Source organism: Borostomias antarcticus, assembly GCF_949987555.1.
Source record: "Borostomias antarcticus genome assembly, chromosome: 19".
Classification (NCBI taxonomy): Eukaryota; Metazoa; Chordata; class Actinopteri; order Stomiiformes; family Stomiidae; genus Borostomias; species Borostomias antarcticus.
In genome coordinates this window covers 13,208,227-13,235,349 of record NC_140252.1, presented here as the reverse complement: position 1 = coordinate 13,235,349, position 27,123 = coordinate 13,208,227, and the positions used below count along the sequence as shown (strand labels likewise).

Here is a 27,123-nt window from a genome sequence, read left to right as displayed (position 1 = left end):
ACGCCGGGATAAGGGACTGTAGATACAGCGAGCGTTAGCTCGTCCGACGTCACGCTGGCCATCTACAGGGCCGACGCCGTATTTAGTTTCCGCGTTATCAATCGAACGGCCGTTTATGGTGTAACGGCTAATCGATGAAGGAAACCCCTTTGGGGGCTGCGTCCCCAGCCCCGCTACCTTGAGGTGGTGCTGGCGCGCGTGCTCCAGGTCCTGCATGGCGCAGCAGTGCGCCTCCTGCAGGCGGTGCTCCCTGCGCTGCTGCTCCGTCTGCAACTCGTCCAGCTGCTGGCGCAGGTGCTCCCTCTCCTGGCTGAACTGGTGCTGAAGCTGCTGCAGAGAGCTCTGGGACTGGGACAGCTGCATCTCCAGGCTCTGCTTCAGCAACGAGATCTGGGGGTGGGTGGGGGGTGAGGGGGTGGGGGGGGGTGAGTTTGCGTGTCCGTAACGGGTGTACGTTGATTCTTATGACCCCGATGCAAAATGATCACATAACGATAAAGTGGCACTGAAGTTGCCGTTGATCAGCTGTTGTACTACTCGGAGGAGAGATTTGGCTGTTGTACAGGAAGGAGAGATCGGCTGTTGTACAGGAAGGAGAGATCAGCTGTTGTACAGGAAGGAGAGATCAGCTGTTGTACAAGGAGGAGAGGTCAGCTGTTGATGATGTGAGATCAGCTGTTGTACTAGGAGGAGAGATCAGCTGCTGTACTACTCGGAGGAGAGATCAGCTGTTGTACAAGGAGGAGAGGTCAGCAGTTGATGATGTGAGATCAGCTGTTGTACTAGGAGGAGAGATCAGCTGCTGTACTACTCGGAGGAGAGATCAGCTGTTGTACAGGAAGGAGAGATCAGCTGTTGTACAGGGAGGAGAGATCAGCTGTTGTACTAGGAGGAGAGATCAGCTGTTGGGGAGGTAAAATTCCCAAAGGTCTCAACATCAGCACACATGCGAACAATCTACAAGTGTGTGTGTGTGTGTGTGTGTGTGTGTGTGTGTTACCTGATCCAGCAGGTCCTCCACCTTCCTGTGCCAGGTATCGCGGGCGGTGCCCAGCTCCTGCTCCTTGGTGTGGGTCAGCTGGGCCAGCGCCGCCTGCTTGGCGTCCTCGTGGTCCTCCCTCAGCTCCTCACGCAGCTTCTTACACTCTTGCCTGTTGACACACGTTTAGCTAGACTCGTGAACACACACACACACGCACACACACACACGCACGCCTACACGCACGCACACGCAGGCTATATTTCCAAATGCACATGGTGTTTAGGGTGTGATTGCACCTCTGCAGATTTGTGTACACAGAATACGCCACGTTACTGGGTAAACAAAGGAACATCTGTGTGTGTGTGTGTGTGTGTGTGTGTGTGTGTGTGTGTGTGTGTGAACATGGTCTGCAGCAGGACCCGCCAGCCTTTTGACAGTCTTGATGAAACAGACACGCTCCCTAGCAACTGCTCAGTGCAGGAGAGGGGGAGAGAAATGGTGGAGGAGGAGTAGAGACATGAATACAGAGACAAAGAGAGAGGCGGATTATAGAGAGATGGGTAGACAGAGGGAGAGAGAGAGAAAGAGAGACAGAGAGAGAGAAAGAGAGAGACAGAGAGACAGAGAGAGATAGAGAGAGAGAATGGGAGAGAGAGAGAGAGGGGGGGACAGAGAGGGGGGAGAGAGAGAGAGAGAGAGAGAGAGAGAGAAAGAGAGAACGAGAGACAGAGAGATAGAGAGAGAGAATGGGAGAGAGGGGGGGGGGGGGACAGAGAGGGGGGAGAGAAAGAGAGAGAGAGAGAGAGAGAGAGAGAAACCAGTCCAAATTAGCAAATTATAGTCCACGCCATGGATGAAGAAGCCTGGTGTTGGATCAAAGTTCTGTTAATAACAGATTCTTTACATTACATTTACATTATCTATTCAAGACGCTAGTGGACCTTCAAGAGGCCTTCAAGCTGTGGGCTGAGACAGGGGGCTAGGTCTGGGACTAGGACAGGGCGCTAGGTCTGGGACTAGGACAGGGAGCTAGGTCTGGGACTAGGACAGGGGGCTAGGTCTGGGACTAGGACAGGGAGCTAGGTCTGGGACAGGGGGCTAGGTCTGGGACTAGGACAGGGGGCTAGGTCTGGGACTAGGACAGGGAGCTAGGTCTGGGACAGGGGGCTAGGTCTGGGACTAGGACAGGGGGCTAGGTCTGGGACTAGGACAGGGGGCTAGGTCTGGGACTAGGACAAGGGGCTAGGTCTGGGAGTAGGACAGGGGGCTAGGTCTGGGACTAGGACAGGGGGCTAGGTCTGGGACTGGAGCTAAGTGCTTAGGCTCCTAACCTCATCCTTTGAGAAACTCCATCCAAAGACCAACCCCTCCTCCCACCCCAACCCCAACTAAAGCACACTTAACCATAGACACCTCCACACACACGCACCCACACGCACACACACCGACCTCAGCGTCTCGGTCCATTTGAGCTCCAGCTCCAGTGCCATCTTGTCCATCTTCAGCTTCTCCTCCTCCTTGGTGGAGATGAGTTTGGCGTCATGCTGCTTCTTCTGGGCCTCCATCTCTCCCTGACAGACAGACAGACAGACAGACAGAAATGGAGATAGAGACAGAGGGAGAGAGAGAGGACGATGAGAGAAAAGTGTGTTTTTTGTGCGTTTTTTCCATGATTGTATTTACAATCAAGTGTGTAGCAACTGTAGCATGTACATTCTGCATGTTATATTGTGTAGGTATTTATAGTATTTCGTAGTTATATTCGTAGTATGTTTGTATTTATATTTTATTGTGTGTTGTTTACGCAGGGCTCCCTTGCAAAAGAGATCTGGGTCTCAATGAGACTCCCTGCTAAAATAAAGGTTAAATAAAACATTTAAGAAGGTTAATGATCTCAGCGCTGATGACATTCCAGTGGTGGATGTGCTAGTGGGACAGAGAAAGAGAGAGTGCTTGTGCGCGCGTGTGTGTGCCCTACCTGCAGGGCGGTCAGCAGGTTGCTGGTCTCCCTCAGTCTGGCTCTGGTGGCGTCCAGCTCCTCCAGGAGTTTGTCCTGCGCCTCCTTCAGGGAGGTGATGTGTCCCTCTGCGGAGCCCAGCCCCTGCTCCCCTTCCTTCACCTGCTCCTGCAACCTGCACACCTGTACACACACACACACACACACACACACACAAATAAGCTGGTCCGACTGGTGTCTGCTGATTTGTCGTATGGTTTTACAGTCAAAAGCTCTGGTATAATAATAAGGAATGTATTTCACGCATGCTGATGACTGACCTCCTCATCGGCCTGGCTGAGTTTGGCCGTGAGCTCCCCCCTTAGCTCGTCCAGCTGCTGTCGGAGGAGGAGCTTCTGTTCCTCCAGTGAGCGGCGCTCTCTCTCGAACTGCTGCTCAATCTCCTGTCGACCAATCGGAAGACAGCGCCATTAGAACCGCAGGGAGACTTCATCCCAGTGCCTAAATCCGGGGGGTCTCTCAAAGCCGGACAACCACAGCAGCATCAGGCTGACCTGTATCATCGCAAGGATGTACAACCGCATGATACTAAACAGGCTGTGGAGCGCCATCGACCCGCACTTGAGAGAGAACCAGAATGGCTTTCGAGAGGGGAGGTCCACAGTAACTCAGATCTTGGCCCTAAGGAGGATCATCGAGGAGGTGAAGAAGAACAACATGACAGCGGTGCTGTGTTTTATTGATTTCAAAAAGGCCTTTGACTCAATACACAGAGGGGTCATGATGAAAATCCGTAATGGTGTTCCCACAAATTTACTTCGGGCCATAGGGACCATGTATTCGAACACAAGGGCAAGGGTTGTGACGCCAGATGGCAACAGCGAGGAGGGCTTTACTATAACACCTAGGAGGTCGCGAAGGTATCGCGCTGTAGTCCTAACAGACCTGGATAACCCCGACAACATCAGCCTGATATCTAACCACGTGAGGCAAGTACAAGAGCTCCTGACCAGAGTGGAAAAGGAATGTGCCAAGTTGGATCTTGGACCTAACGCCAAGAAAACTGAGGTCATCACCTACAGTATAACACCCTGGAACATCTGCCCCTAGTGACAACTGAAGGTACTGCTCTGAAGGAGGTTGAAGACTTCAAATACCTGGGCTCTTGGGTCAACTCAACAGAGCAGGACCTCATAGTGAGGAAGGCGCTCACGTGGAGAGCTCTAAACGGCATGAGCAACGTGTGGAAATCCAACCTCCCCCGTGAAACCAAGCTCCACTTCTTCGATGCCACCGTGGAGGCCGTTCTCCTGTATGGCTGTGAGTGCTGGACCCTGAGCCACTCCCTGCAGAGGTCGCTGGACGGATGCTACACCAGAATGCTACGTGCAGCACTGGACATAAGTCATAACGCGAACGTCAGTATTGAAGATCTGTACGGAGAGAGGCCAATGGTGAATGGGAAGATATCAGCAAAGATAATGAGGCTGTCTGGGCACTGCTACAGACACCGTGAGCTTCCAGCCAGTAAGATGGTGTTATGGGAGCCATCTCCATGGCGCGGATGCAAGTCGCGAGGACGTCCTACTAAAACATTTTGACAATCAAGATGGATGCGAAAGCGGAGACCACCGATGAGATCGGTAGGTGTATGGAGGACCGGGATAACTGGAGACAAAATGGGAGGCCCGTCTGTGGACGACCTGATGATGATGATGAGACTAGGGTGTTGTTGGGTATTAGGGTCAGGGGTTAGAGTTAGGGTTCCGGTTCAGGGTTAGGGAAAGGAGGACTGTCCCGGCCTTTGAGTTGAAGGATAAATCTTTTGAAGGATAAAGCGTCTCGTTAACAATCTTGGCCATACTTACACGAAACCATTTAAAATAATTAGACCTCATACTTCCCTTTATCTTATCTATGGAATTTTTAGTTATGGGAACGGACCTCGACCCTGGGTCCCAGTAGGATTACTGTGCTAATCTGTTACACTCAAATGTCATCCATCAACGATGACTGACCATCGGTCAGTGCACCACATTACTGCACACAAGGTGACATGCTGAGGCCTGTTCTTATTTGCTCTAGCCTATTTCAATGTATGGTAGAAGTCCTACACCCCATCCCCACCACCACGCCCTGCTGCCTCACTCCTGAGTAGGGTTGCAAAGGAGCGGAAAATTTCTGGTAAATTTCTGGAAACTTTCCATGGGAAGTTAAGCTCAGGAATTGTGGAATTTTTTCCTTTTTTGTAGCCTATAACTCCGTCAATTTATTTTATTTTATATACTTATTTTAGGATTTTATCCATATTTCATCCAATTTGGTAGCCAATTTACCCTGACCTAGTGTCCAGTTACCCCCTATTAACTGTTGAGGATTCGTCACACAACCCGGCCGGTCAGCAATGCGAAAGGGAGAGACAACTCCCTGACTATCTCAGCTCGCAACCGTAATTCCAACACCAGACAGGACTGCTGTTGTGTGACGAACTCTCAAGCCGAGATTAAACTAACCATCCTTGGGGAGCGGTGGCCCAATAGGCCGCTCTGGGATCCGGCCATACTCAGATCTGGCGAGCTTCCAGCTGCACTGGAACACAATGCGTTAGACCGCTACACCACCACAGACCCCTATAGCAATGCAATTCTAGATCCTGCAGCATGATCTTGGTTGAAACAACCGGATTTAATGCAAATTCAGTTGAATTTCAACCCTGTACTGTGCATTTATCCATCACAGGTGCAGTGGCATTCTTCCATCACATGTACAGCAAATCCCTAGAATCCTGCACACCAAGAGGGCTGTAGAATCCACTCACAAATAGACTAAGATAAAAATGTGATCTTGTATTAGAAATGTCTGCTTATGACAATACAAAATGTTTATATTTATGTCTGTTTATGATGAGGTAAATACAGTTGGTATAAATAGCCCCAAAATTCCCAGTTTATTCCCATTAATTCCTGTTAATTCCCATAAATTCCTGTTAATTCCCATGGAAAGTTTCCAACTTTGAATATTCCCGGAATTTTGCAACCCTACTCCCGAGGCCTCTGCGGTCGATCAGACGCGGTCACGGTTCTTTTCTGTCCTGTCCCCGCAGTGGTGGAATGAACTGCAAATGAACCTTAATATCTCAGTGGGTCCCACCGTACAGATGGAAGCAGAACGGTCTCTAGGGGGCTCAAAGCAGAGAGCAGGAACACCATGCAAAACGTCGGATGGTTGGCGGTGGCTAACCAGGAGAGTGTAGGTGTGCAATAAACTCCTCTTCCATTTCCCCAGTGAAAGCGTCAGCGGAGAAAACAGAGGGGCTTTTGCTTTTGGCAGTTTATCCCGAACTGGATGATGCATCGCTACCCGCATACAAAGATCTGAATTAAAATGCTACATGGAGAATCGTGTCCCTGGTGGGTTGGTAGAAGATGCTTTGCAGCATACAGTATCACAATGTATTGCTTGTGGGCCCGGAGTAAGCTACAATCGATCTGCTTTAGTTTTTAGTTTAATTCTAATATCCAGAAATATTCACACAGTCACACAGTGAAGCCCACACACACATTGAAAACAGGCCATGAAAAAATATGGTATGATAATCTACCATTCTTATTCTTTCAGGAGTGCATTCTTGTAATACGGTCTATAGTGTTTAGCATAGTGGATCTCAGAACAAGCGCCCAAAGAACTACTAAACACCTCAAGCTCTGAGCTCTGGATTTCTGAGCAGAATAGACTATGCAACGCGGAGTAGTACCACAGGTTGTTTTTTTTATGTACAAAACAAAATGTGGGAAAAATGAATTGTGGCGAGCGCCCCCCAGAAGTGGGCTCCGGTACATGTGTGATGGACGCACGGATTCACAAACACATGAACACGTCCACGCTCCCGTGCACACGCTCGTAGCGTTCCCGTACAGCACGCACGCCATACTCACTAACGTAGTGAAATGAATTACCCCCCCCACCCCCTCCCCCAAACAAAAACTGGAAGAAAAAAAAAAAAAAACATACTGTCATATATCACAATGGGACAATGGTGTAATTCCAGACATCCCAGCCCAACCCTAAAGCCTGGAACGCTGCCCAAGCCAAAAGCTACAGGTATCATGTCCCCTTCGGTGCATAGTAGAAGACTCAAAAAATTCCAAGATTTCCTTCCAAAACTTCTGACGTTCCTTCAGAAACCAAACGTCCTGCTTTCCAGGGACTAAAATAAATCAAAGTATATACGCCATCGAATATGCAAAAGACGAGAAGCTTAAAAGCAGTCTCAAAGCGATCTATACATGTATGAGTGCGTGGAGCTGTCAGCTAAGTAAAGTATGAGTGAATTATTCATGGTTTCACCTTATTCAGAGAGGGCTGCTGCAACGCGCTGCAATGCACGCTGGATGGATGTGTGGTTGGGAAGGTTACATCACTTACAGTGGCTCGCGCTCTCACTCCACTCCCTGCGCAACAGAGCTGAGGAAAGGCTAGGATCTCAAACCCTGCTCCTACTGTGCGTTTCCAGCAATGTCTCAAGCGAAGGCTATAGGATGCTGTAGGGTTAAATGGAGTGTGTGTGTGTGTGTTTCAGATACTTCAAAGCTTGGTCAAAGATGTCAAAGATCCATCTTTCACAACTTGCATGCTCTTTGAAGTTCCTGTCAACAACATTCTCCAGGTCGAAGCTGATGCTACAATACCAGCTGGTCCTGTCACTCCCCACCTCTGACACACAAGTGGAGGCACGCATGGCTGCCTGCTTGTTTGACATCTCGGAGTGGATGGCGACACGCCGCCTCGAGCTCAACCTGGACAAGATTTTGCTGTTGTTGTTCCTGAGGGGAAGGGCTGCCCGCGCCGCGACCTGGCTATCGCCATCGACGACGCCGCGGAGACGCTAGGACGAAGTGCGAGGAATCTGGGCGTGACTCTGGATGACCCGACTGTCATCGGGTCGTCCACAGACGGGCCTCCCATCTTTGTCTCCAGTTATCCCGGTCCTCCACACACCTGGCGATCTCATCGGTGGTCTCCGCTCCCGCATCCATCTTGATTATGTCTTCGAATGTTTTAGTAGGACGTCCTCGCGACTTGCATCCGCGCCATGGAGATGGCTCCCATAACACCAGCTTAATGGCCGGAAGCTCACGGTGTCTGTAGCAGTGCCCAGCCAGCCCCATTCTCCTTGCTGCTACATTATCTTCCCACTCACCCTTGGCCTCTCTCTGTACACATCTTCAACTGTCGCTCTCGGCACATATCACATCCCTTACATGTTCTTGCAGATTCCTGCTCTACCAGATCAGAAGGAATCAACCTTTCCTAACTGACGAAACGGTGCAGGTGCTCATCCAGGCCCTTGTCATCTCCCGCCTGGACTACTGCAGCTCCCTCCTTGCTGGGGCCCCGGCGTCAGCCATTAAACTTCTGGAGCTTGTCCAGAAAGCTGCTGCTCGCCTGGTGTTCAACCATGCCAAGTTCTCCCAATACGACTTCCCTTCTCCGTTCTCTACACTGGCTCCCTGTAGCAGCATCCAGTTTAAAACTCTGGCGCTAGCCTACAGGGCAATGAAAGGAACAGCTCCCTCCTACCTCCAGGCCATCGTCAAACCCTACACCCCATCCCGACCGCTACGCCCTGCTGCCTCACTCCGAGGCCCCTGCGGTCGATCCGACACGGTCACGGCTCTTTTCTGTTCTGCCCCCGCAGTGGTGGAATGAGCTGCAAATGAACACTAGTGTCTCCGCGGGTCCCACCATATAGATGAAAGCAGAACATATCTAATAACAGTGTGACTCCTACACCTGTGCTGGTCTGAGGAGACTGATCTCAGTCCTCGTGTTGCGACACAGAGAGGGACTCACAGTGCGGTGTCTAGGGGACAGGAAGACAAGATATGCTTCCTCCCAATGATCATTTCTTCTTGTACAAAACCAACTCGCTGAGGATAGAGAGCCTGAGGGGGTGTCGACCTGAAACAGGAGGTTAGACAAAGCCGGCTCATTGAGCTGCTTCATCTTCCTCCAGCTCTCACTCTCTAACCTCCCTCCATCCCCCTCTCTCCACCTCCCTCCACCCCTCCCACTCTACCTCCCTCCATCCCTCTCTCTCTACCTCCCCCACCCCTCCCTCAATCTCTGTCTACCTCCTTCCATTCCATCCTCTCTACCTCCCTCCATCCCCCTCTCTACCTCCCTCAATTCCTCCCACTCTACCTCCCTCCATCCCTCTCTACCTCCCTCAATTCCTCCAACTCTACCTCCCTCCATCCCTCTCTCTACCCTCCATCCCTCTCTCTCTCTACCTCCCTCCACCCCTCCCACTCTACCTCCCTCAATCTCTCTATGTCTACTTCCCTCCATCCCTCGCTCTCTACCTCCTTCCATCCCTCTCTCTCTCTCTACCTCCCTCCATCCCTCCGACTTCCTCCTTCCATCCCTCATTCTGTCTACCTCCTTCCATCCCTCTCTCTCTACCTCCTTCCATCCCTCTCTCTCTCTCTACCTCCCTCCATCCCTCCGACTTCCTCCTTCCATCCCTCATTCTGTCTACCTCCTTCCATCCCTCTCTCTCTACCTCCCTTCACCCCTCTCTCTCTCCACCTCCCTCCACCCCTCTCTCTCTACCTCCCTCAAGCTCTCTCTCTCTACCTCCCTCAATCTCTCTCTCTCTCTCTCTCTGACCTGTTATTTCCCTCTGGGATAGACAACGTTTTGTCTGTCGGCGGGAGATAAAGCGGAGGTGCGCAGACAGAAGCAATCACCTGCTCGTCTTCCTCCTCCTCCTCCTCCTCCTTTGTACTGTCAAGGTCTGAGGGTTCTGCCTGGGGGGGGATGCCATCGGAACTTTCATTACTCAAAGTGTTCAGTAACTACAAGCAACTGAGGTGCAAGTGCTACCCCTCCCATAGAGCTTTTAGCACCTAGAAAGGCGCTATATAAATACAATGTACTATGATAACGACGACGATGGCAATTGTTATTATTATTAATATAATTGCCTCGGCATGAGTCTACTACAGTCACACACGCGCGCGCGTTCAGACACACAGGAAGATGATTTTGGCAGCCCGCCGTGCAGAAGAGGGGAGAGACAGGCTGGGAGGGGAAACGATGACAGATTGTTTTGAGTTAATCATGCATGGCTCGGAGAGCTCGAGTATCATATGCCATCAGTCTGGGTATCGAAACAGAAAGTTGACAGTTGTCACTGCAGCAGATGTCTCAGGGTATCTCGTAATTGAGCTCGCCGAGGGCAGGTTCGCACCGAATCCATGTCAGCAGCCAGCGACGTCTTAGCTAGTTAATTCTCCCACACAACTTCCCTCCTCCGTTCCCTACACTGGCTCCCTGTAGTGGCTCGCATCCAGTTTAAAACTCTGGCGCTAACCTACAGGGCAATGAAAGGAACAGCCCCCTCCTACCTCCAGGCCATGGTCAAACCCTACACCCCCTCCCGACCGCTATGCTCTGCTACCTCAGGGCGACTGGTTGCCCCGTCACTCCGATGCTCCTGCGGTCGATCGACACGGTCACGGCTCTTCTCTGTCCTGACCCCGCAGTGGTGGAATGAACTGCCCACTGATGTCAGGACAGCAGAGTCGCTGCCCATCTTTCGTCGCAGGCTCAAAACTCATCTCTTCAAGAAGTACTACAACAATCCTCCCACCTAAGCACTTATTGTATTATATTATATTGCACTGTACTTTAGATTGCGATTTTTGCACTTTGCCTTCAGCACTAGATTATGCTCTTAGTCACTTGTTTTAGAAAGAAGATGCACTTGTGAGTTCTGGCAAGTAGTAGTACATTGGCTCTTCCTACGTTAAATGCAATTATTGTTAGTCGCTTTGGATAAAAGCGTCTGCTAAATGACTGTAATGTAATGTAAGCTAGGGGCCCGGGGCAGGTCCTGGGACACAGTGTGTGTGTGTCTGTGTGTGTGTGTGTGTGTGTGTGTGTGTGTGTGTGTGTGTGTGTGTGTGTGTGTGTGTGTGTGTGTGTGCCAGAGAGGCCAGGCAAAAGCCAGGGAGGCCAGGCACAAGTTTCCTCTGTAGTGTTTAATGAGCCGTGAGTGAGGAGACGGGATAGAGAGAGGACGCGCGCGCGCTGGAGCAGGGGCCTCTGGGTAAGGCGACAGGCCAAGGCACAGAGACACGAAACGACAATTTCTAGTTAATGTTGAATAATGAAGACGCTGAATAAAGTGGCAACAATCACAGTGTGTGTGTGTGTGTGTGTGTGCGTGTGTGCATACTCACGGTCAGTAGCCTGCTCTTCTCCTTCTCGGCGGTGGAGTACGAGTTCTCCAGCGTCAACCTGTGTTTCTTGGACAACTCCTCGAGCACCCGCGTCTGGCTCTCCCTGAAGTGGGCGGAGTCCTCCTCGTACTTGACGCGCATGTTCATCATCTCCTTCTCGTACACCTGCTTCTCCTCCTGCAGAGTCTGGGGGGGGCGAACGCACGCACGCGCCGTTTGTTTGTTTGTTTGTTCGTCAAAGTGAATCTGGTTTAAGTATAACCGGTAAACAAATCAAACGTGACCGCGAACAGAACGCTCATTATCGTCGTTGGGTCTCCCCGTTGCTCGAGTCAGTCACAGACCGGCGACGCTGCCGGGCGCGCAGATGTTGTTTTTTGATTTGCCGTGCTACAATCTGCAGAGGAGCGGAGGAGCTCAGACGGCTAGGTGCCGCTTCAAGGCTTCCGTGCCGACGCTCGACTCCAACAGGCGAAACGGAGACGCGTCTACGATCACACGGACACGCCGGATTGAGCCGACGCCCCCCCCCCCCCCCGGGCCGGCACGGAGGATCACGCCAGGAATCAAGGCCGCGGGTTTATAACGAACAAGAGTTTTAACTGAGGTGGAGAATGATAAACAGATTGAAAGGGAGGGGAAGAGAGAGAGGAAGAGAGAAAGAGAGAGAGGGAAAGAGAGAGTAGCTAGCTACTTTAGGTTGGTGGTTCTCAACCTTTTTTGGAGATTGTAACCACTTTATGGATGGTTGTGCATTAACGGTACGACATAACGACACACCTAGTGTGGGTCAGGGCAATATTGCACACCTATCTGCACCTGCAATTAAAGACGACTGCAGAGGATCTATTTTCATTCAATATTTCCTCCCCAATTTCCACTCTACACTTAACGACATACAGAGGTCGCTCACTTCTTCACAGTGAATCAATGATTTTTTTTTTTACTGCTGATTGATTTTTCTCCCCATCAATCTTGTGAGCGTGCGGCACGTTGGGACAATAGCCGACCGAGGGACATCTCTACTAGAGCGCATTGACCACCGTTCCCTTGTCAGATACCGCCCGGTGTGGCGTTGCTTCAGTCAGTTCCGTCCGTGAGTTTCTATGTAGCCGACGTGAGGGTGGCGGCCCTCTCACCCACCCCGAGGCAGGGCTCACCTTCTCCAGGGAGAGGAGCTGCTGCCTCTGCCTCTCGTCCAGGGCCTGGTTCTTGTTCTGCAGGGCTCCCCTCTCCTCCTCCAGGCGCAGCACCTTGTCCTTCAGACGGCTCCTCTCCGACTCCAGGTCCCTGATCGCCGCTTCTTGGGTCATCTGAGTGGCCTGCAGGCTGCCGATGTGGCCTGGACACACACACACGGACACACACACGCACGCACGCACACGCACACACACACGCGCGCGCGCACACACACACACACAGGCGTAGTTTTAGGTATGGACGCTACGGACATGTCCATACCAAAGCCACGGAAACACGAATTGTCCCTACCAAAAATAATACAGAGTGAAAACGGTAGTTTTTAATTACCATTCACAATTTGCGAAAGCAAAACGGTTGGGAATTAAGGCCTGGTTGACAGCTGCGTTCAGGAAGCTATCCAATTAACAACGTACAGTAGCCTACTTTTCCCCCCTCCCTCCCTCGCCTCTGTGACCCAGCGAGTGCCTGCCTTGTGAGCTCAGCGCGCAGCTCACAGCACATCGAGCATCAACTGACGGCAACAGCGGGAATTTTGATTAGGCAGCAAGTAAGGTTGAAGTTATTGAACAATAGGGAATACAATATGTTGACCGACAATTATTTTTCTGTACAGAGTTGTATCAATGATAATAGTTTAGTTTGTGTCCTACTAAATGCCTATGTAAACTGTAATGTTAGTGCTAGCTGGTGGTGCAGCTAGTCAGAGCTAGCTACTGTACCTATTGGCTATAACGTTAGGTCTCGTAACGTTTGCTGTGGGAGAGATGAGGTGCTGTAATGTTGTCATAACAGTTGTCTTTAGCTAGTAATAAATCAGTTTTGGTATAACGGTTGCGAAACTCCTAGGTTTGAGCAATGACTAGCTAACAACCTGTCTTTAGGCCATGGGCACATCCAACCTGTCTTTAGGCCAGGGGCACATCCAACCTGTCTTTAGGTCAGGGGCACATCCAACCTGTCTTTAGGTCAGGGGCACATCCAACCTGTCTTTAGGCCAGGGGCACATCCAACCTGTCTTTAGGCCAGGGGCACATCCAACCTGTCTTTAGGTCAGGGGCAGGATCACAAATACCAATCTAAGAGGAAAAGAATATTCTGCACACTGGATTATAGCTCCCAATACCTGAGCGTGAGCAACGATTTGATGACACAGGGTTTTCTTCAGGCGAAAAAAGTACTGGGAGCTATAATCCAGTGTGAAAGATATCCTTTTCCTCTTGGGTGGCAAAGTGGGCCTGAGATTGTATCACGCTGACGAAATGAGGCAAAGACTGGGAAGAGAGGAACTGAGAAGAGAGGAGAATCTCACTGGCTTTGAGGAGGATCTCGGTGGCCTGCTGCTGCACTCTGTCTCTGGTGGCCTCCAGCTCACACTCCGACTCCTTCTGACGGATCTCCACGATCTCCACGTCCTGCGTCACCTCTTCCAGCTGTTTGCTCAGATCCTGGAGGTGCAGGCAAACAGGGAGAGAGAGAGAGATAGAACGAGAGAGGAACAGAGAGAGAGAGAGAGAGATAGAAAGAGAACAAGAGAGGAAGAGAGAGAGAGAGAGAGAGAGAGAGAGAGAGGGAAACATGCAGACACAGACATGAACAAAAGACTGAAACAGACCAACTAACTTGTGTTAACCTTGTCCAAAGGATGGGGCAAAGTGAACATAGCCATCGTTTTTCTGTATATCGTATTGATCAGCACTTGACAGACTGTTGTAATATTCACTATACATGCTTGCTAGCTACCTGTAGCTAGATTGTGGCTAACCGGATAGCTCAACTGTTTATAACGAATATGGAAACTATACTCATATCATCCTGTAAACAGGAAAGAGAAAGAAAGAAAGAAAGGAAAGAAAAAATAAAGAAAGAAAGAAACAAAGGAAAGAAAGAAAGAAAGAAAGAAAGAAAGAAAGAAAGAAAGAAAGAAAGAAAGAAAGAAAGAAAAAAGGAAAGAGAGAGAGATGGGAAGAAAGGGAAATCAGTCAGCAGCAGCAGCAGCAGTTGTAACCACTAGTCCGTCCTGTACCTTGACGTTGTTTTCGGCGGAGGAGAGCGCCCCCTGCAGCTTGTGGGCCTTGTCCCGGTTGTCCCTGGCCTCCTCCTGGACACGCTGCAGCTCGGCCCGGAGCTTCCCCAGGGTCTTCTGCAGCGACGCCTCCTGCGTCTGAAACTCCCTCCTCAGCTCCGCCTCCGTCTTCTTCCAGGCCAGCAGGTTGTCGGACGTCAGCTGCTGGGTCCTCTTCATGGCCTCCAGCTCGCGCTCGTAGAACGCCTGGGCCTAGGTTGGGCGGGGGTGGGGGGGGGGGGGGGTGGCAGGAGGCAGACAGTGATGTCACTCGTCGGGGCTGGGATTCGAGAAAGCTTTTTAGCGTCTCTGGGGTCAGCCTGCAGGTCTACCCACCTTGGTGAGTTTGGCCTCGTACTCCTCGATCAGACGCTTCTTATCCTGCTTCAGCTCCTCCACGCGCTCCGTCAGAGACTCCACCTGCCACCCAGGACACCTCAGTACGGTAACACCGACTGTGATAGCCTTGACGGCCATCCACACAATAACCACGAACATAATACTGTATAGTTGATCTTGAAAAAAAACATTTCCTAATATATTTCTGCCTAAACACAACAACGCACTTTCGAAATTATTTCATCCGCATACTTCTCTCAGTAGACAGGCTAAATAGGCTATATCCTACTAGAGTTCTCAAAGTTTCCAAAGACAGCCTTCGCACGCAGTCCTTATTTATACTACTTACTACGGCCACAGCGAAGACGCGCAAAACCGCGATGCTGTCAGAGCCTGTTCTTCTACAGAGCCGCTATTCTTCGACAGAGAGCAGAAGAGACAGTTAACCTGTAGCTGGCTTCCTAGCTACCCAGGATGAGCTGCTGCATCTAACCCCAGGAAACTGTTTTCCACTTTCTCCATCTTCCCCAAACCACCTTCCCCCCACCCTCCTTCCTCCCTCTCGGCAGATGACTTCGTCGACGACTTCGCTGAGAAAGCGAATGACATCAGCTGCTCCTTCCCGCCTCCTCTTACCATAACCGGATACTGTACGCTATCGCCTGTCCCTGGACTGCCGTGTTTTTCGTCCCTGTCCCCTTATAACGTCCGAACACCGGTGACATCTAACCGGGCAACCCCCCTGCCCACCCCATGATCCCACCCCCTCCTCACCCTTTTTCCAAACCATCGCAAGCGGCGTCCTGCCATTCCTCACCGCCTTAATCAATTCCCCCCTGTCCACAGGCTCCGCCCCGGCTGCCTTCCAGGACAGCCAGAGGTCGAACCAGAGACCACCTGCCGCTGTCCAAAACTGCAGACCGGTGTCCCTCCTTTCCCTCCTATCCATCTATCTCACGGAGCAACCTGCTTGACCCTCATCGATCTGGCGTCGGGGCCGAGACTCTGCTGAGACTGCTCTCCTTGCGGTACCCACGGCGCCAGAGCTCCCCCCCCTCCCCCATCCGATCTCGTTCCGGATTTATCAGCGGCGTCCTACACAAGCGAACCACCAGATCCTTTCCCTCCGCCCTCTCGACGCGGACAATTAGCCGGTCTACTCTAGATCCGTTAGCGGTAACGCCAAGCTGGCGCGGCTATCCGCGGTACCTCGGCCTTGTGCAGCTGTCCCAGCTTCTCCTGGTCCTTGCTGTAGTTGGCGTTCTGGCTCTGGTGGGAGCGGAGGATGTCCTGGACCTCCTGCCGGTGAGCGGACTTCAGCTCCTCCAGGGCTGCCCGCTTCTCCTGCTCGAACTGGGCCTGCGCCGCGCCGAACGTCCGCAGCTTGTCCTCGAAGGAGCGCCGCATCTCCTCCACCTCGCGCGACATGCTGACCACACGCTGCGTGTGCTGCGCCTCGGCACACAGCTGCACGTCCTCCACGCGCCGCCGGTACGCCTCGAACTCGGCCAGCGCCTGGTGCTTGGCGCGCTCGTGCAGCTCCATGGACTCCTCCAGGGACTGGATGTGACGCTTCAGGTCCATCTCGTCGCTGATCTTGCCCTTGTACTGCAGGATCTTCTCCCGCGTCTCCGACAGGATCTGCTGCACCTCCTCCTCGTGCGCCTCCTTCAGCGTGGCGATGGCCGCCTCGTGCTCGTCGTTCTTGGTGTTCAGGGCGTAGATCACCTGGGGGAAGACGGGGATTACCGGTGAAACGGCGACCGAGGATTAGTGTTAATCGGTCACCTAGTTGACGGAGAGGAGAGGTGTTGCTGGTGACCTAGTACAGGAGACACGGCCTGTTAAAGAGGGAGAACAGCGGAAAACCAATAAAAAATGTGTTCCTGCCAGGTACCTTGTCAAGGCTGTGCAATGAAGTGATTGCTCATTTTAGTCAAGTGCCCATACTGTAGGTTTCATTTTAGATTTAATTCCACCACTCTCCAGCACTACACCGTCTCTAGCGTAGCTTTGAACGACCTTGGCACTGACACACCACAAGTCGGCCTTGCTTTTTAAACGTTTAACTTGAGAGAACAAAGCTGGATTTAACACTAAATAGTCTAATACAATTACACAAGCCAGAAGCAGCAGCAAACGTCATCCCCACCCATGATGCATGTTCCTTTGCGGTGATGAAAGAGTGGAAACATTTTCTTCATGAATAAGAAATGTTTATGGTGTTATTTATTTTATGTAGCACTGCATTCACTGTTTCTCAGTGCAGGTAATCCATTCCGTGACCGAATGTATGTCTATATGTCTCTGCCTCTCGACCTGTTTCTCTCTCTCTGTGTTCCTGCCCGTGACTACTCTGCAAGCCTGGCTCTGATCAATAGACCTTTCAGACAGAGGCAGAGCGCCAGGATGGACAAAGCTCTGGCTCCAGCTGCTGTATTGATCAAAGCAGACCTCTCTGTGTACCTTTCAACACTCCCCAGGACACAGGCTGTTTGACCAAAGAATGAAATGCCTGTAACAACCCTAGTTCAATTTACTCAAGTTTTCTATTGAGCTCAAGGTCCTTGGGTATCTTAACTTTGTGAAGAAATATTGTGGGCAGTATTTCTCACAGGAACTCAAGTTCACTTTTGATGGTGGTAGGACGGCATTGTGCGACATGTGATATAACACACTAGTTTCATAACATGGTCTCTGGTGCTGCTAGTGCATACTACATTAATGAGAGGGGTGGGGGATATATATGTAGGCTATTGAAGAATTAAATGCACTCTCATTCAACTGAAAAAAAAATAATTTACGAACTGGTATTGAATTCACGAACCGGAATTGGTTCAAAAAACGGCGCTTCCAGTGGCTTAATGCTGCCTGAGTACCTCTGATTCCACTGAGTTGGGAGGGATGCTGTGACTGGCTCAAGTGTGACCGTCAGCCGTTACCGATTCAACATGTTGAATCAAGTGTAATGTTGAATAAGCCAGTGTCCAACTTGAGCCAAAAAGTACAAATGTTTTCAGACCGTCAGAGAAGGGTGAGGCTAAGGGTATTTTTAGCAGTGAGTGGGCCAACTAATTGCACACCGCAGACAGGCAGGAGAAATCAGGGGAGACGAGCTCAGAGACTGCACAACATTCTCCCTGAGTGGCACCGCTAACCTAATGGGCTAAAAAAAGAAAAGGCGTTACCATAGCAACGAAACACTGACAGAAAAAGCAGATGCAAAAAAATGTGCTAGCCTAGCCCTAGCTAGGCTAAGCCCCTCGGCTCCACTGTGGACGTCGGCGTCGGCCATCAACCATCAGATGCTAAGGAAATTAATCCACTGTAATTAATGACGGCGGCTCCACTGCAGCCCACGCCAGCGTCCGGCGTTGGAGAATTGCCGAGATTCATCACTTGATTTTTGACGGCAGAATGTTGTCGCCGATGGATGCAGTGAGCCAAGCCGTAATCTAGCCCCTGGCTGTACGCCAACTTAGCCCTGGCAGCATGCTAACCTAGCACTTCTTCTTTGTGTGGGTTTCAATATTGTGTCCTCTCCCCCCCCAGACTCGGGGCCGAGGTGCTATCACTGACTCTACACTGATGCTGTGGTATGGAGTGTACACGGGGGCAGAGCTGTTTCTGAGTTAACATGCTCCCACCAGGACAGTAATTACAGAGTGTCTGGCAGACAGGTCTGATTGAGATAATTGGTGTTATTATGGCTGTTAAATTCCCAGACAGGACTGCCGGTACACCTGTATAATGTACAGGCACTTGGCTCCAATAGACAACAGCATCTGAGTTACCATACAGTATCAGGCAGTCAGTCAGTCAGAAGAGTCAGTCAGTCAGTCAGTCAGTCAGTCAGTCAGTCAGAAGAGTCAGTCAGAAGAGTCAGTCAGAAGAGTCAGTCAGTCAGAAGAGTCAGTCGGTCAGTCAGAAGAGTCAGTCGGTCAGTCAGTCAGAAGAGTCAGCAAGTCAATCAGAAGAACCACCAGTCAGTCAGTCAGTCCGTGTTCAGTGGGTGGTTACATTGGTTAACAGATGGTTCTATAACCTACACAAAGGCCTACATCAGTATTCATGAAAACTGATATTGGGCGAACTGCCTAGGCTCATCTCATTGTGCAAAAAACAGGGTTTGATGCCAGGTCACGTCTAGAGAAGCCTACCGAGGCTGCGTTCTGCAGTGCAACCCATTTTATTGAGAGAGGCAGTGCAAGGAGAAAACAGAGGCTTGACTGGCTCGCATGGTTTATTAAGTGGTGTCATAATCGGAGGTGCATGGCCTATATTCATCACTCTGTTCTCTCTGAATCATGAAAAGAGGGAGAGATACTGTAGACAAAAGAGGTGAGGAGAGAAAAGCAAGGAGAAAAGGCTACCTATGGGTGTGTGCATGTGTGTGTGTGCGTGTGTAGGGGTATTGACAAGGACATATCACAATAAATAAGCCATGATACAACAGGCATATTCAGAATATCATGATATACTGTGATATACATCCATACATACTGTATTTTATACGGATTACCAGGATTTATAAATACATCATAAACTGTGCACCATCCTGTTATTCAGATATTTAACTGTGAGCATTATCGTGGCTTAATCCTTCTACGGGGATTATTACATTTCGATCTATCTGTCTGTCTGTCTGTCTGTCTATCTATCTTCAGAACTATTGTCACTTTGTCTCCTACAAGATAGTCATATAATAACTTTTATTAGTAATATTTGTTTGGTACATTTTGGTTCTACAGTACACTTGGGAGATAATGTGATTTATTAACATTTCTGTAAATGTGTCAGTTTTAGCCAGCTTGGTTGTCATTACATGAAATCCCCTGCATGCCCCTGAGATATCATCCCTACTAGATTCCAGAATTAAATACTTGAGACAGTCAGACCTAACATTCTAGCCAAAGTCAATAGTTTGCTGTCTACAGGCTAATTTCCTTCCGGCCTTAAGCAATTATCCAACCTTTGCTTAAGAAACCTAATCTTGATCCTCTTCTTATAAAGCGTGAATAATCAATTACGTTTTTTTAATGAATAACAACAGTTTTGAGGAATTCCAATCTGGCTTTCGTGCTCCACAGCACTGAAACAGCCCTTGTCAAGGTTTCACAGTATCTACTGCTGGCTGATGATTCTGATAATTGTTCAATTTTAATCCTCCTTGACCTGAGCTCTGCTTTTGACACGGTTGATCATACCATTTTACTTGCCATCAGGGGCTCAGCTCTTGATTGGTTTCGATCCTATTTGACTGATAAGAAAGCCTCTCAGTGATAAGCTTGTCTGTTGTTATAGGTAAAACCTCTTCTTCATTGCCCCCCTCTTGTGGTGTTCCTCAAGGTTTGATTTTGGGTCCCTTCTTGTTCTCAATGTACAATACAAGCTTCCGTTGGGTGACATCATTGGTAAACATGATATACTGTTCCAATGTTATGCAGACGATACCCAGCTCTGTGCCCCACTTAAACCTGGTGAGGTGAGTAATTTGGTCTGTATGTCGTGTCAGGGAAAATAAGATGGAAGATGATTTTAGCTATTTGGCTCCCCAAATGCTAACAGCTCTATACAATCTAATTTAGCCTGTCCACCACCAACCTGTCTGCTGCCCGTAATCTGGAGGTGATTTATGACCCTAATCTCTCTTTTGATGGCCAAATAATAACTACTAAAATCTTGCTTTTTCCATCTGAGGAACATTGCTAAAATGAAGGTTGTTTGTTTCTTTTACAGACTTTGAAATGGTCATTCATGCTTTTATTTCCTCTCATTTAGATTATTGTAAGTTCTTATACTAAGGGCCAGAAAGGCATTGCTATAAAATGCTACTGCTAGGCTTTGAACTAATTCTAGGAGACAAGACCACATTACTCCCATCCTTACCTCTCTTTACTGGTTGCCTGTAGTTTTTAGAGTTGATTTTAAGATTTTACTGCTAAGTTTTAAAGCTCTGCATGGTCTGGCTCTAGTTATATTTCAGACCTGTTAGTCCCCTATGAGCCGGAGCGAGCGTAGATTCTGTTGAAAGGAATGAATGCTAACATGGAATGTGTTTTGGCATGGTTAGAAGATAAGGTGGGACTCGGGAGGCTGTGTGATGTGCACTGCTTTGCAGTAGCCTACTAATCAAATCTACATTTTTAAGATCAATTACGATTTTAACTCCCAAAGTGGTTCAAACTAGTCAGAGTTTGAATGTTTATTTGACAGCCCTAATCATACAGTGGGAAGATCATTTATGAATAGGCTAAACAACAGGATTGTAAACAACAAAAGTTGTCCCTCCACCTAAGAGAGGAGGAAATAGAGATCAATCACTTCTACAGAAAGAAGCCCGTTGGATCCATGTACTGCAAACTGAGAGCCTGAAAGGCTTGAATGAAGAACTCGTTCTGAGTTGTTTTCTATAAACCTCATGTGTTGAAAACCTGTGTGTATGGGTCAAAGACGTGACCCTTGTTTTTTTGTGTCCCTTTGGTTAAGTTTACATTTTTTAGGTTAAAAATTGAACTAAAGATTACTTGCATACATTCTTTTCTGACAACCTGACCCAAAATGTTGTGGTTTTAATTCATTTCGAGAATTATTGAGTAAAAATGGTGTAACCAACATAAATACAAAATACACATATCAACACACCTGATGCATGCTTTTAAAACAGTATTTCCCCCATTTTTTTTTCTCCATCTTTCCCACCCTTATTTGTCACTGACCCGTATACATTCTCTATGCATTATTATACTATAGATTATGATTTTTCATGTTTTATTTTTATATATTTTTTCTTTATCTGCATTGTACGTATTCACATGTCTCGGTTTTGCTGTATGTGCAGAATAGTCTACATGTTTTCATGCCGGGACCTTTAATTCGGCTGATGTTCACGCCCATGGGTCCCTCTGCGCTCAGCGCACCCATGGGTGCTCCACAGGTGCTCTGCATTCTGCAATTACAACTGTGTATATTGATTGGTGCCCTTTTTTGAGGCTTGTGTATATATGCCCACTTTTCTCACACACCTCATTGCTGACGAAGGCTCCACGCCGAAACGTTCTCTCTTTCTGCCCATTAAAATGGCAATGTAATATAGCCTACCATGAATGCCGGTCTCTCTTTTTTCATTTGAACTCTACCAACCGGGCACCTGGACACTGTTACTTATTCAGGGGTTGTGCGCTTTACCTCTTTTTCTAAACAACAGGGGGCCCAAAATTGATCCCGGAGGTACACCGATATCACAATTTATGGCAGTTTATCATTTATCTTGACCCTCTGTGCTCGGCCTTCCAAACACGATTGTATCCAATAACATTAGTGGAGAAGTTACACATTGAAAGTTTTGCAATTAAAACCCAATGACCCACAGTGTCAAATGCTTTCTTTAGGTCTAAACAGCTCTGGCCTTATCTAGTTTGGATTTCATACTCTCCAGGAGGAAGCAGTTAGTCATTTCTGTTGAACAGTTAGATCTAAACCAAACTGCATGGTATGCAATCTGAAAGGAATGTTGTTAATATCACTAGTAAGTTGTTCAGTTAAGTTCTACACCAAGTCGGAACCGAACTTGGGTATCCAGCACTACTCAAGGAGAGTGTGTGCGCATCAGGCCGGTGGCCCTATAATACAGTGAGTGTGTCCCAGAGGGAGTTGTCCCTGATGGACAATCCTCTACCTGGCTAGCCCATGGTGAAATACAGCCTGCAGTCCATCACAGACACAAGAGCACATGACATACAGGAACTGTAAGCCAAAGCTGCTTCTCTCCCCCCCTCTGCCTCCATCGCCTTCTTCCCTCCATCAATCTCTTTCTATTTTTCTCTCACCCTCGTTTCCTCTCGGTCCTGCCTGCATGGTTTCAGGGTTAATAGTTTCTCTCTCCTCTAGCTGCTGCATAGTCTCTGCTACAGTATACTCTAGACATGGGGTGCGTTCAAGCATCTCAGAGGTAAATGTTTTGAAGTCGCCTATTAAGACATAGGAATACCTTCTCTTGTCTCCCCTCAAGCTAAACCCACAAAACTTTAAGCACATTTTAAATGTTAAGTCATTTCATTTTTATCTGCCACACAACATTGTTTTTTCAATCACCGTGGGCACCATTGTCAGCGCCCAGTGTGTTAAATCTTCACACAGACCTAACTGGCCGTGCATTCATGGATCCATTAAATATTTCCTCAACGTCTCTATGACAAATGGACGGACACTTAATCCCAGAGAGAGAATAGGGGAGCCATACTGTAAGAGAAGGAGCAAGATAAGCCTAGTAGACGAAGTAAAGGGAGGAGAAAAGGGAGGAGAAAAGGAGAAGGGAGAGAGAATCATGCGCACACACATAGGCGGTGCCGTGGATCAAAGAAAATCAGTGTCTACAGTAAGCCAGCCTGTATAGTGCCAGGCCAATAACACTTGTCATCCTCTCATCTCGACTACCAACAGACTGTCGCTGCAAGCAGTCGTGTGTGTGTGTGTGAGAGAGAGAGAGATTGTGAATGGGAAATCCGTGTTCAGAAGAGAGAATGAGTGCGTTCTCCTCGTTGGCTCTGTGTCAGCGTCAGGGAAACAACCCTGTTAGACTGGTGGGGAGTGACATGTAGGAGAGACCAGCGGGACAGTCTGTATGCTGAGTGATATCATCAGTCCATCTCTCTATCTCTCTCTCTCTCCATTAGACGGACTTCCCTCACTCTGCCATCTCTTTGACATTCATCTCTGTGACTGAACACAGAATACTGTCAATCTCTCCATTAGACGACCTCCCACTCACTCTGCCATGTCATTCATTCACCTCTGTGACTGAACACAGAATACTGTCCATCTCTCCATTAGACGACCTCCCACTCAATCTGCCATGTCATTCATTCACCTCTGTGACTGAACACAAAACATGTTACACCACAGCTTACACTGATGAGCAGGACAGACAGCACTATATTTCACTGGGTTTTTAACATGAGAACATACATGCAACAAATAAACTTAAACTAGAACTTGATGTTTCACACTCATTATCAATGACAAGTCATTGAGAATTATCTACTGGCCGTGTGTGAGACTGCTGTGTGTGTCTAAGTCAAGGTTCTAAGCCGTAACACATGGGTGAACACCACCTGTCCTGTCATCACCGTGCTTCCTGCTGCTTCCCCTCCTCCATCCTAAATTCCACTCACGCTCGAGCTCAAAACTGTCCATTGAAACCAAGAAAAACAAAAATCTTCTTTGCAGTTATAGTAGTATATAAAACAGTATAAAACGTTGTATAGTACAGTACATTAGTGTAGTATAGTACAGTGTAGAATCACAGTATAGTAGAGTAATAGTTTAGTTTGACTTAGCATTAGTTGTCAGGTTCTGAATCAAGATCGGTTTCTCGTATTTCCAGGATACTGGGGGCGCATCAGGTGCGGACTCTGAAGTGTTGAAAAGGTTCCAACGCTTCCAACAGAGGAAGCGTTGGAATCTTTCCAACACTTCCTCTGGCACTTATGAAATATCGCTACACCCTTGCATATTTCCAAATCCGCTGCTAAGGGGGTGTGTCCCAAATGTCTATCTTAATGAAATCAGACACAAGAGTGTGACGATCAGCAGGGGAACATCCAGTAGAGGTTAATAACTTACCACTGCTCTCTCACAATACGAGACAGCCAGCGCCTGCTTAATCCAGCTTTATTTTGTGCTGGGTGACTTGATATACAGTACGTTTTCACTATGATACTTCTTAGGCCTATAGTATACTTTTTATGCTACAGAAGCTCAAAGAGCCCAAAATGATGGTGGAAATAGTGAGAATTACAAGGTTATTGAAAGGGGCACTTTGCTTAAAATCTTTTGCTTAATAAATGTTTGGCAGCAATCCACCATAATTGAATTCTAGGCTACATTAAAAATCAGCACTTAATGGAGAGAGAAGAAAATACAACATTAAATGTGAAGCACAAATGGGAAAAAGACCTAGTGTGAATATTACAGAAGATGAATGGTTGCAGAGAACTCTGTTGGAAAAATATAGGATAATTAGATTCTTTATTACGCCTAGAATTAGGAGTGAATACTTGTCTACTGCACATTGTGGGGGGATAAATGCAGACCATTCTCATGCATTTTGGTTTTGTCCTGAAATGATCCTTTTTTGGACACCTAGTATAGGGTTTGTCCGGTTATCACTCCCTCCCTCCCTACCTTACTCCGTTCCTCTGGACAATGTTGGCCTGCATTTCTCTATTGGCACCACAAGAGGCAGTAGTCCCAACACACCAAAATCAAGAAGGACACCAAAATCAACCCGCCGATCTCCACTGCACAAGTAGAGTAGTGGTCAGAGCAATGGACTCCCTGGGGGGGTTCAAGACCCGGTGGGGATGACTTTATGTTATCATCAGTGTAACTGCTTTAGTCACTCACCGCTACCATTAATGTTCAGAAGCTGCTACTAGTTGTTGTGAGCTCATGAGCTAACTGGCTATCCCGCTCTTATTGTGCTGGATTAGCATTGAAGCATTGGAACTGATGTGTCCAGGCGACAAGACCCATCATTATTTATCAGACATTATTTTATGTCATTTCAATTCACAGCTATTTCAGTGGCATGACTAGCTTCCATCCTACCAGTCCTGAAACGAAACAAGCCAGCCACGCACATAAGCCAGGCTGGACCTGGCCTGGTTGGAAAATGTTCATATGACTACTACCAAAATTGTGAGATATAATATACCTAGGTCATGTACTTTGGTAGTGTGACAGGGGATAATGTGTTGAGAGATATTTGCTGAAAGTCTTGTTGGCAGCCTGTAAGAAGGCCATTAGAAAGAGATGGTAGCCTACTAGACAGAGCCAGCAACACAAGAAGAATGGCTGAACATTGTGAACAAGATGCCGTGGAACTGATAACTCACAGGTTAAGAGAATGAGCGATTTTTAGAAAATGTTTTTAGAAAATGTGACCAAAAAGATGGCTTTGCACTTTTTCTCACTAAAAATGACTGAGTCAGGGAAAATCCATGTTCATCCAAAAATATGTGCCAGGGCTGCCTTAAAAGCTTAAATATGCATTGAACAGCCTAACACACCATTGACTGACATATTTCAAGTTCGAGCTGTATTTGATATTAAAAAAATCATCTTGGGTCAGTCTGAAAGCATATTTATTTGTCAGTATGTGTCAATCTCCATGTTAGGTGTTCGACCAGTGGCCCGAAGTAATTTAACCATTTAAAAACGGCTCCAAATATATGCATAGTGGAATAGGCGTTACCATAAAAGTAAAGTCAATTCAGGCTAAATGAGGTACATGGGTTGATAAGAATATGCATTATTTAGCCTAACATGTAGGCTACCAGTCTCAACATGTTCGCTCTGATTTGATTAAATGCATTAAAACGTCGTTTATTATGCGATTTAAGGTGGACCGGAACACCGGCAACTAGAACCCGACTTCAGCATCGTAGAGGCTGGCAGCATACTTCCCCCGCCGCCTCTTGACAAGTGAAACATCAGCATCAGCACCAGCCAGCATCCAAGCCCCTGACACAGGCGGCCGGTAGCCGCTGTAACGTTACATTTAAAAGACATACCTTTGTAAGCTGAGCTATTTTCTTGCTCATTTTCAGGTGCAGGTCCTGGGTATATTCCATGGTGATGCCCGACTGGTACGACATTGTCGATGCGGGTGCAGAATTATATTTCCCAGCTCCCGTTGATGAATTGCCAGCAGGGTTGTAGTACTGCTGCCAGCCCGTTCCCGTCGCCATCTTCACCCGTTGTTAGCACTAATGTACAGCTCCGTAGTGTATGGATGGCAATATGATCAGAATCTGTTGGGCTCGCTGTAACGTTTGCCTAGCTAACTTAGGCAAGCTAACGTTAAGGAAAATATCACAACTGTATGATAAGGAAATTCGTCATGTTGCTTTTGTCAAAAAGTGCAGCACTGTCTGAAACGCTACATCTGATCAAAAAAAATAAATATTAGCTAGCTATCTCGCCGTTTCCTAAGCCAAAACTGCCATTGCGACCTAAGAAAATGTTGCCGTGTGAGTCGGCCTTCATATAACCTCCTTGTTGTTGGCAGGCAACGCTTGCTTGGCTAACCATTAGCGAGCTATAGCCTTGGAAAATGTAAATTCCCGAAATTCCTTGCTTTGAAGTTGGTGAGAAAACTCGCCAGCAGCACCCGGCACTTCTCAGCAAGGATGAAAAGAAAAGCTTGAATTCGGCTGAAGCATGAACCCAGTATGTTCGCACGGCGGGGATCAAACGGGTCCGTTGAGATCTGGGTCCCCTCAGAGCATCGTAGAGAGTTGCTTCTGTGAGAATGGGAGACAAGTGT

General features: G+C 48.3%; 1 protein-coding gene across 1 annotated transcript in view; it reads right to left on the bottom strand.

Annotated features, from left to right (window-relative positions):
- The window catches only part of fam184ab (family with sequence similarity 184 member Ab), a gene marked incomplete at both ends in the record, with an annotated part of 42,466 nt that extends 15,921 nt beyond the window's left edge, over positions 1 to 26,545 (bottom strand). Inside the window, 12 exons of the mRNA XM_084453400.1 lie at positions 178 to 390; positions 1,001 to 1,151; positions 2,432 to 2,553; positions 2,961 to 3,122; positions 3,260 to 3,382; positions 11,189 to 11,374; positions 12,349 to 12,530; positions 13,701 to 13,836; positions 14,415 to 14,666; positions 14,790 to 14,873; positions 16,002 to 16,520; positions 26,369 to 26,545. Coding sequence (XP_084309526.1) covers positions 178 to 390; positions 1,001 to 1,151; positions 2,432 to 2,553; positions 2,961 to 3,122; positions 3,260 to 3,382; positions 11,189 to 11,374; positions 12,349 to 12,530; positions 13,701 to 13,836; positions 14,415 to 14,666; positions 14,790 to 14,873; positions 16,002 to 16,520; positions 26,369 to 26,545 — 2,307 coding nt within the window. The remainder of the gene's footprint in view (positions 1 to 177; positions 391 to 1,000; positions 1,152 to 2,431; positions 2,554 to 2,960; positions 3,123 to 3,259; positions 3,383 to 11,188; positions 11,375 to 12,348; positions 12,531 to 13,700; positions 13,837 to 14,414; positions 14,667 to 14,789; positions 14,874 to 16,001; positions 16,521 to 26,368) is intronic.
- Between the last annotated feature and the right edge of the window lie 578 nt (positions 26,546 to 27,123).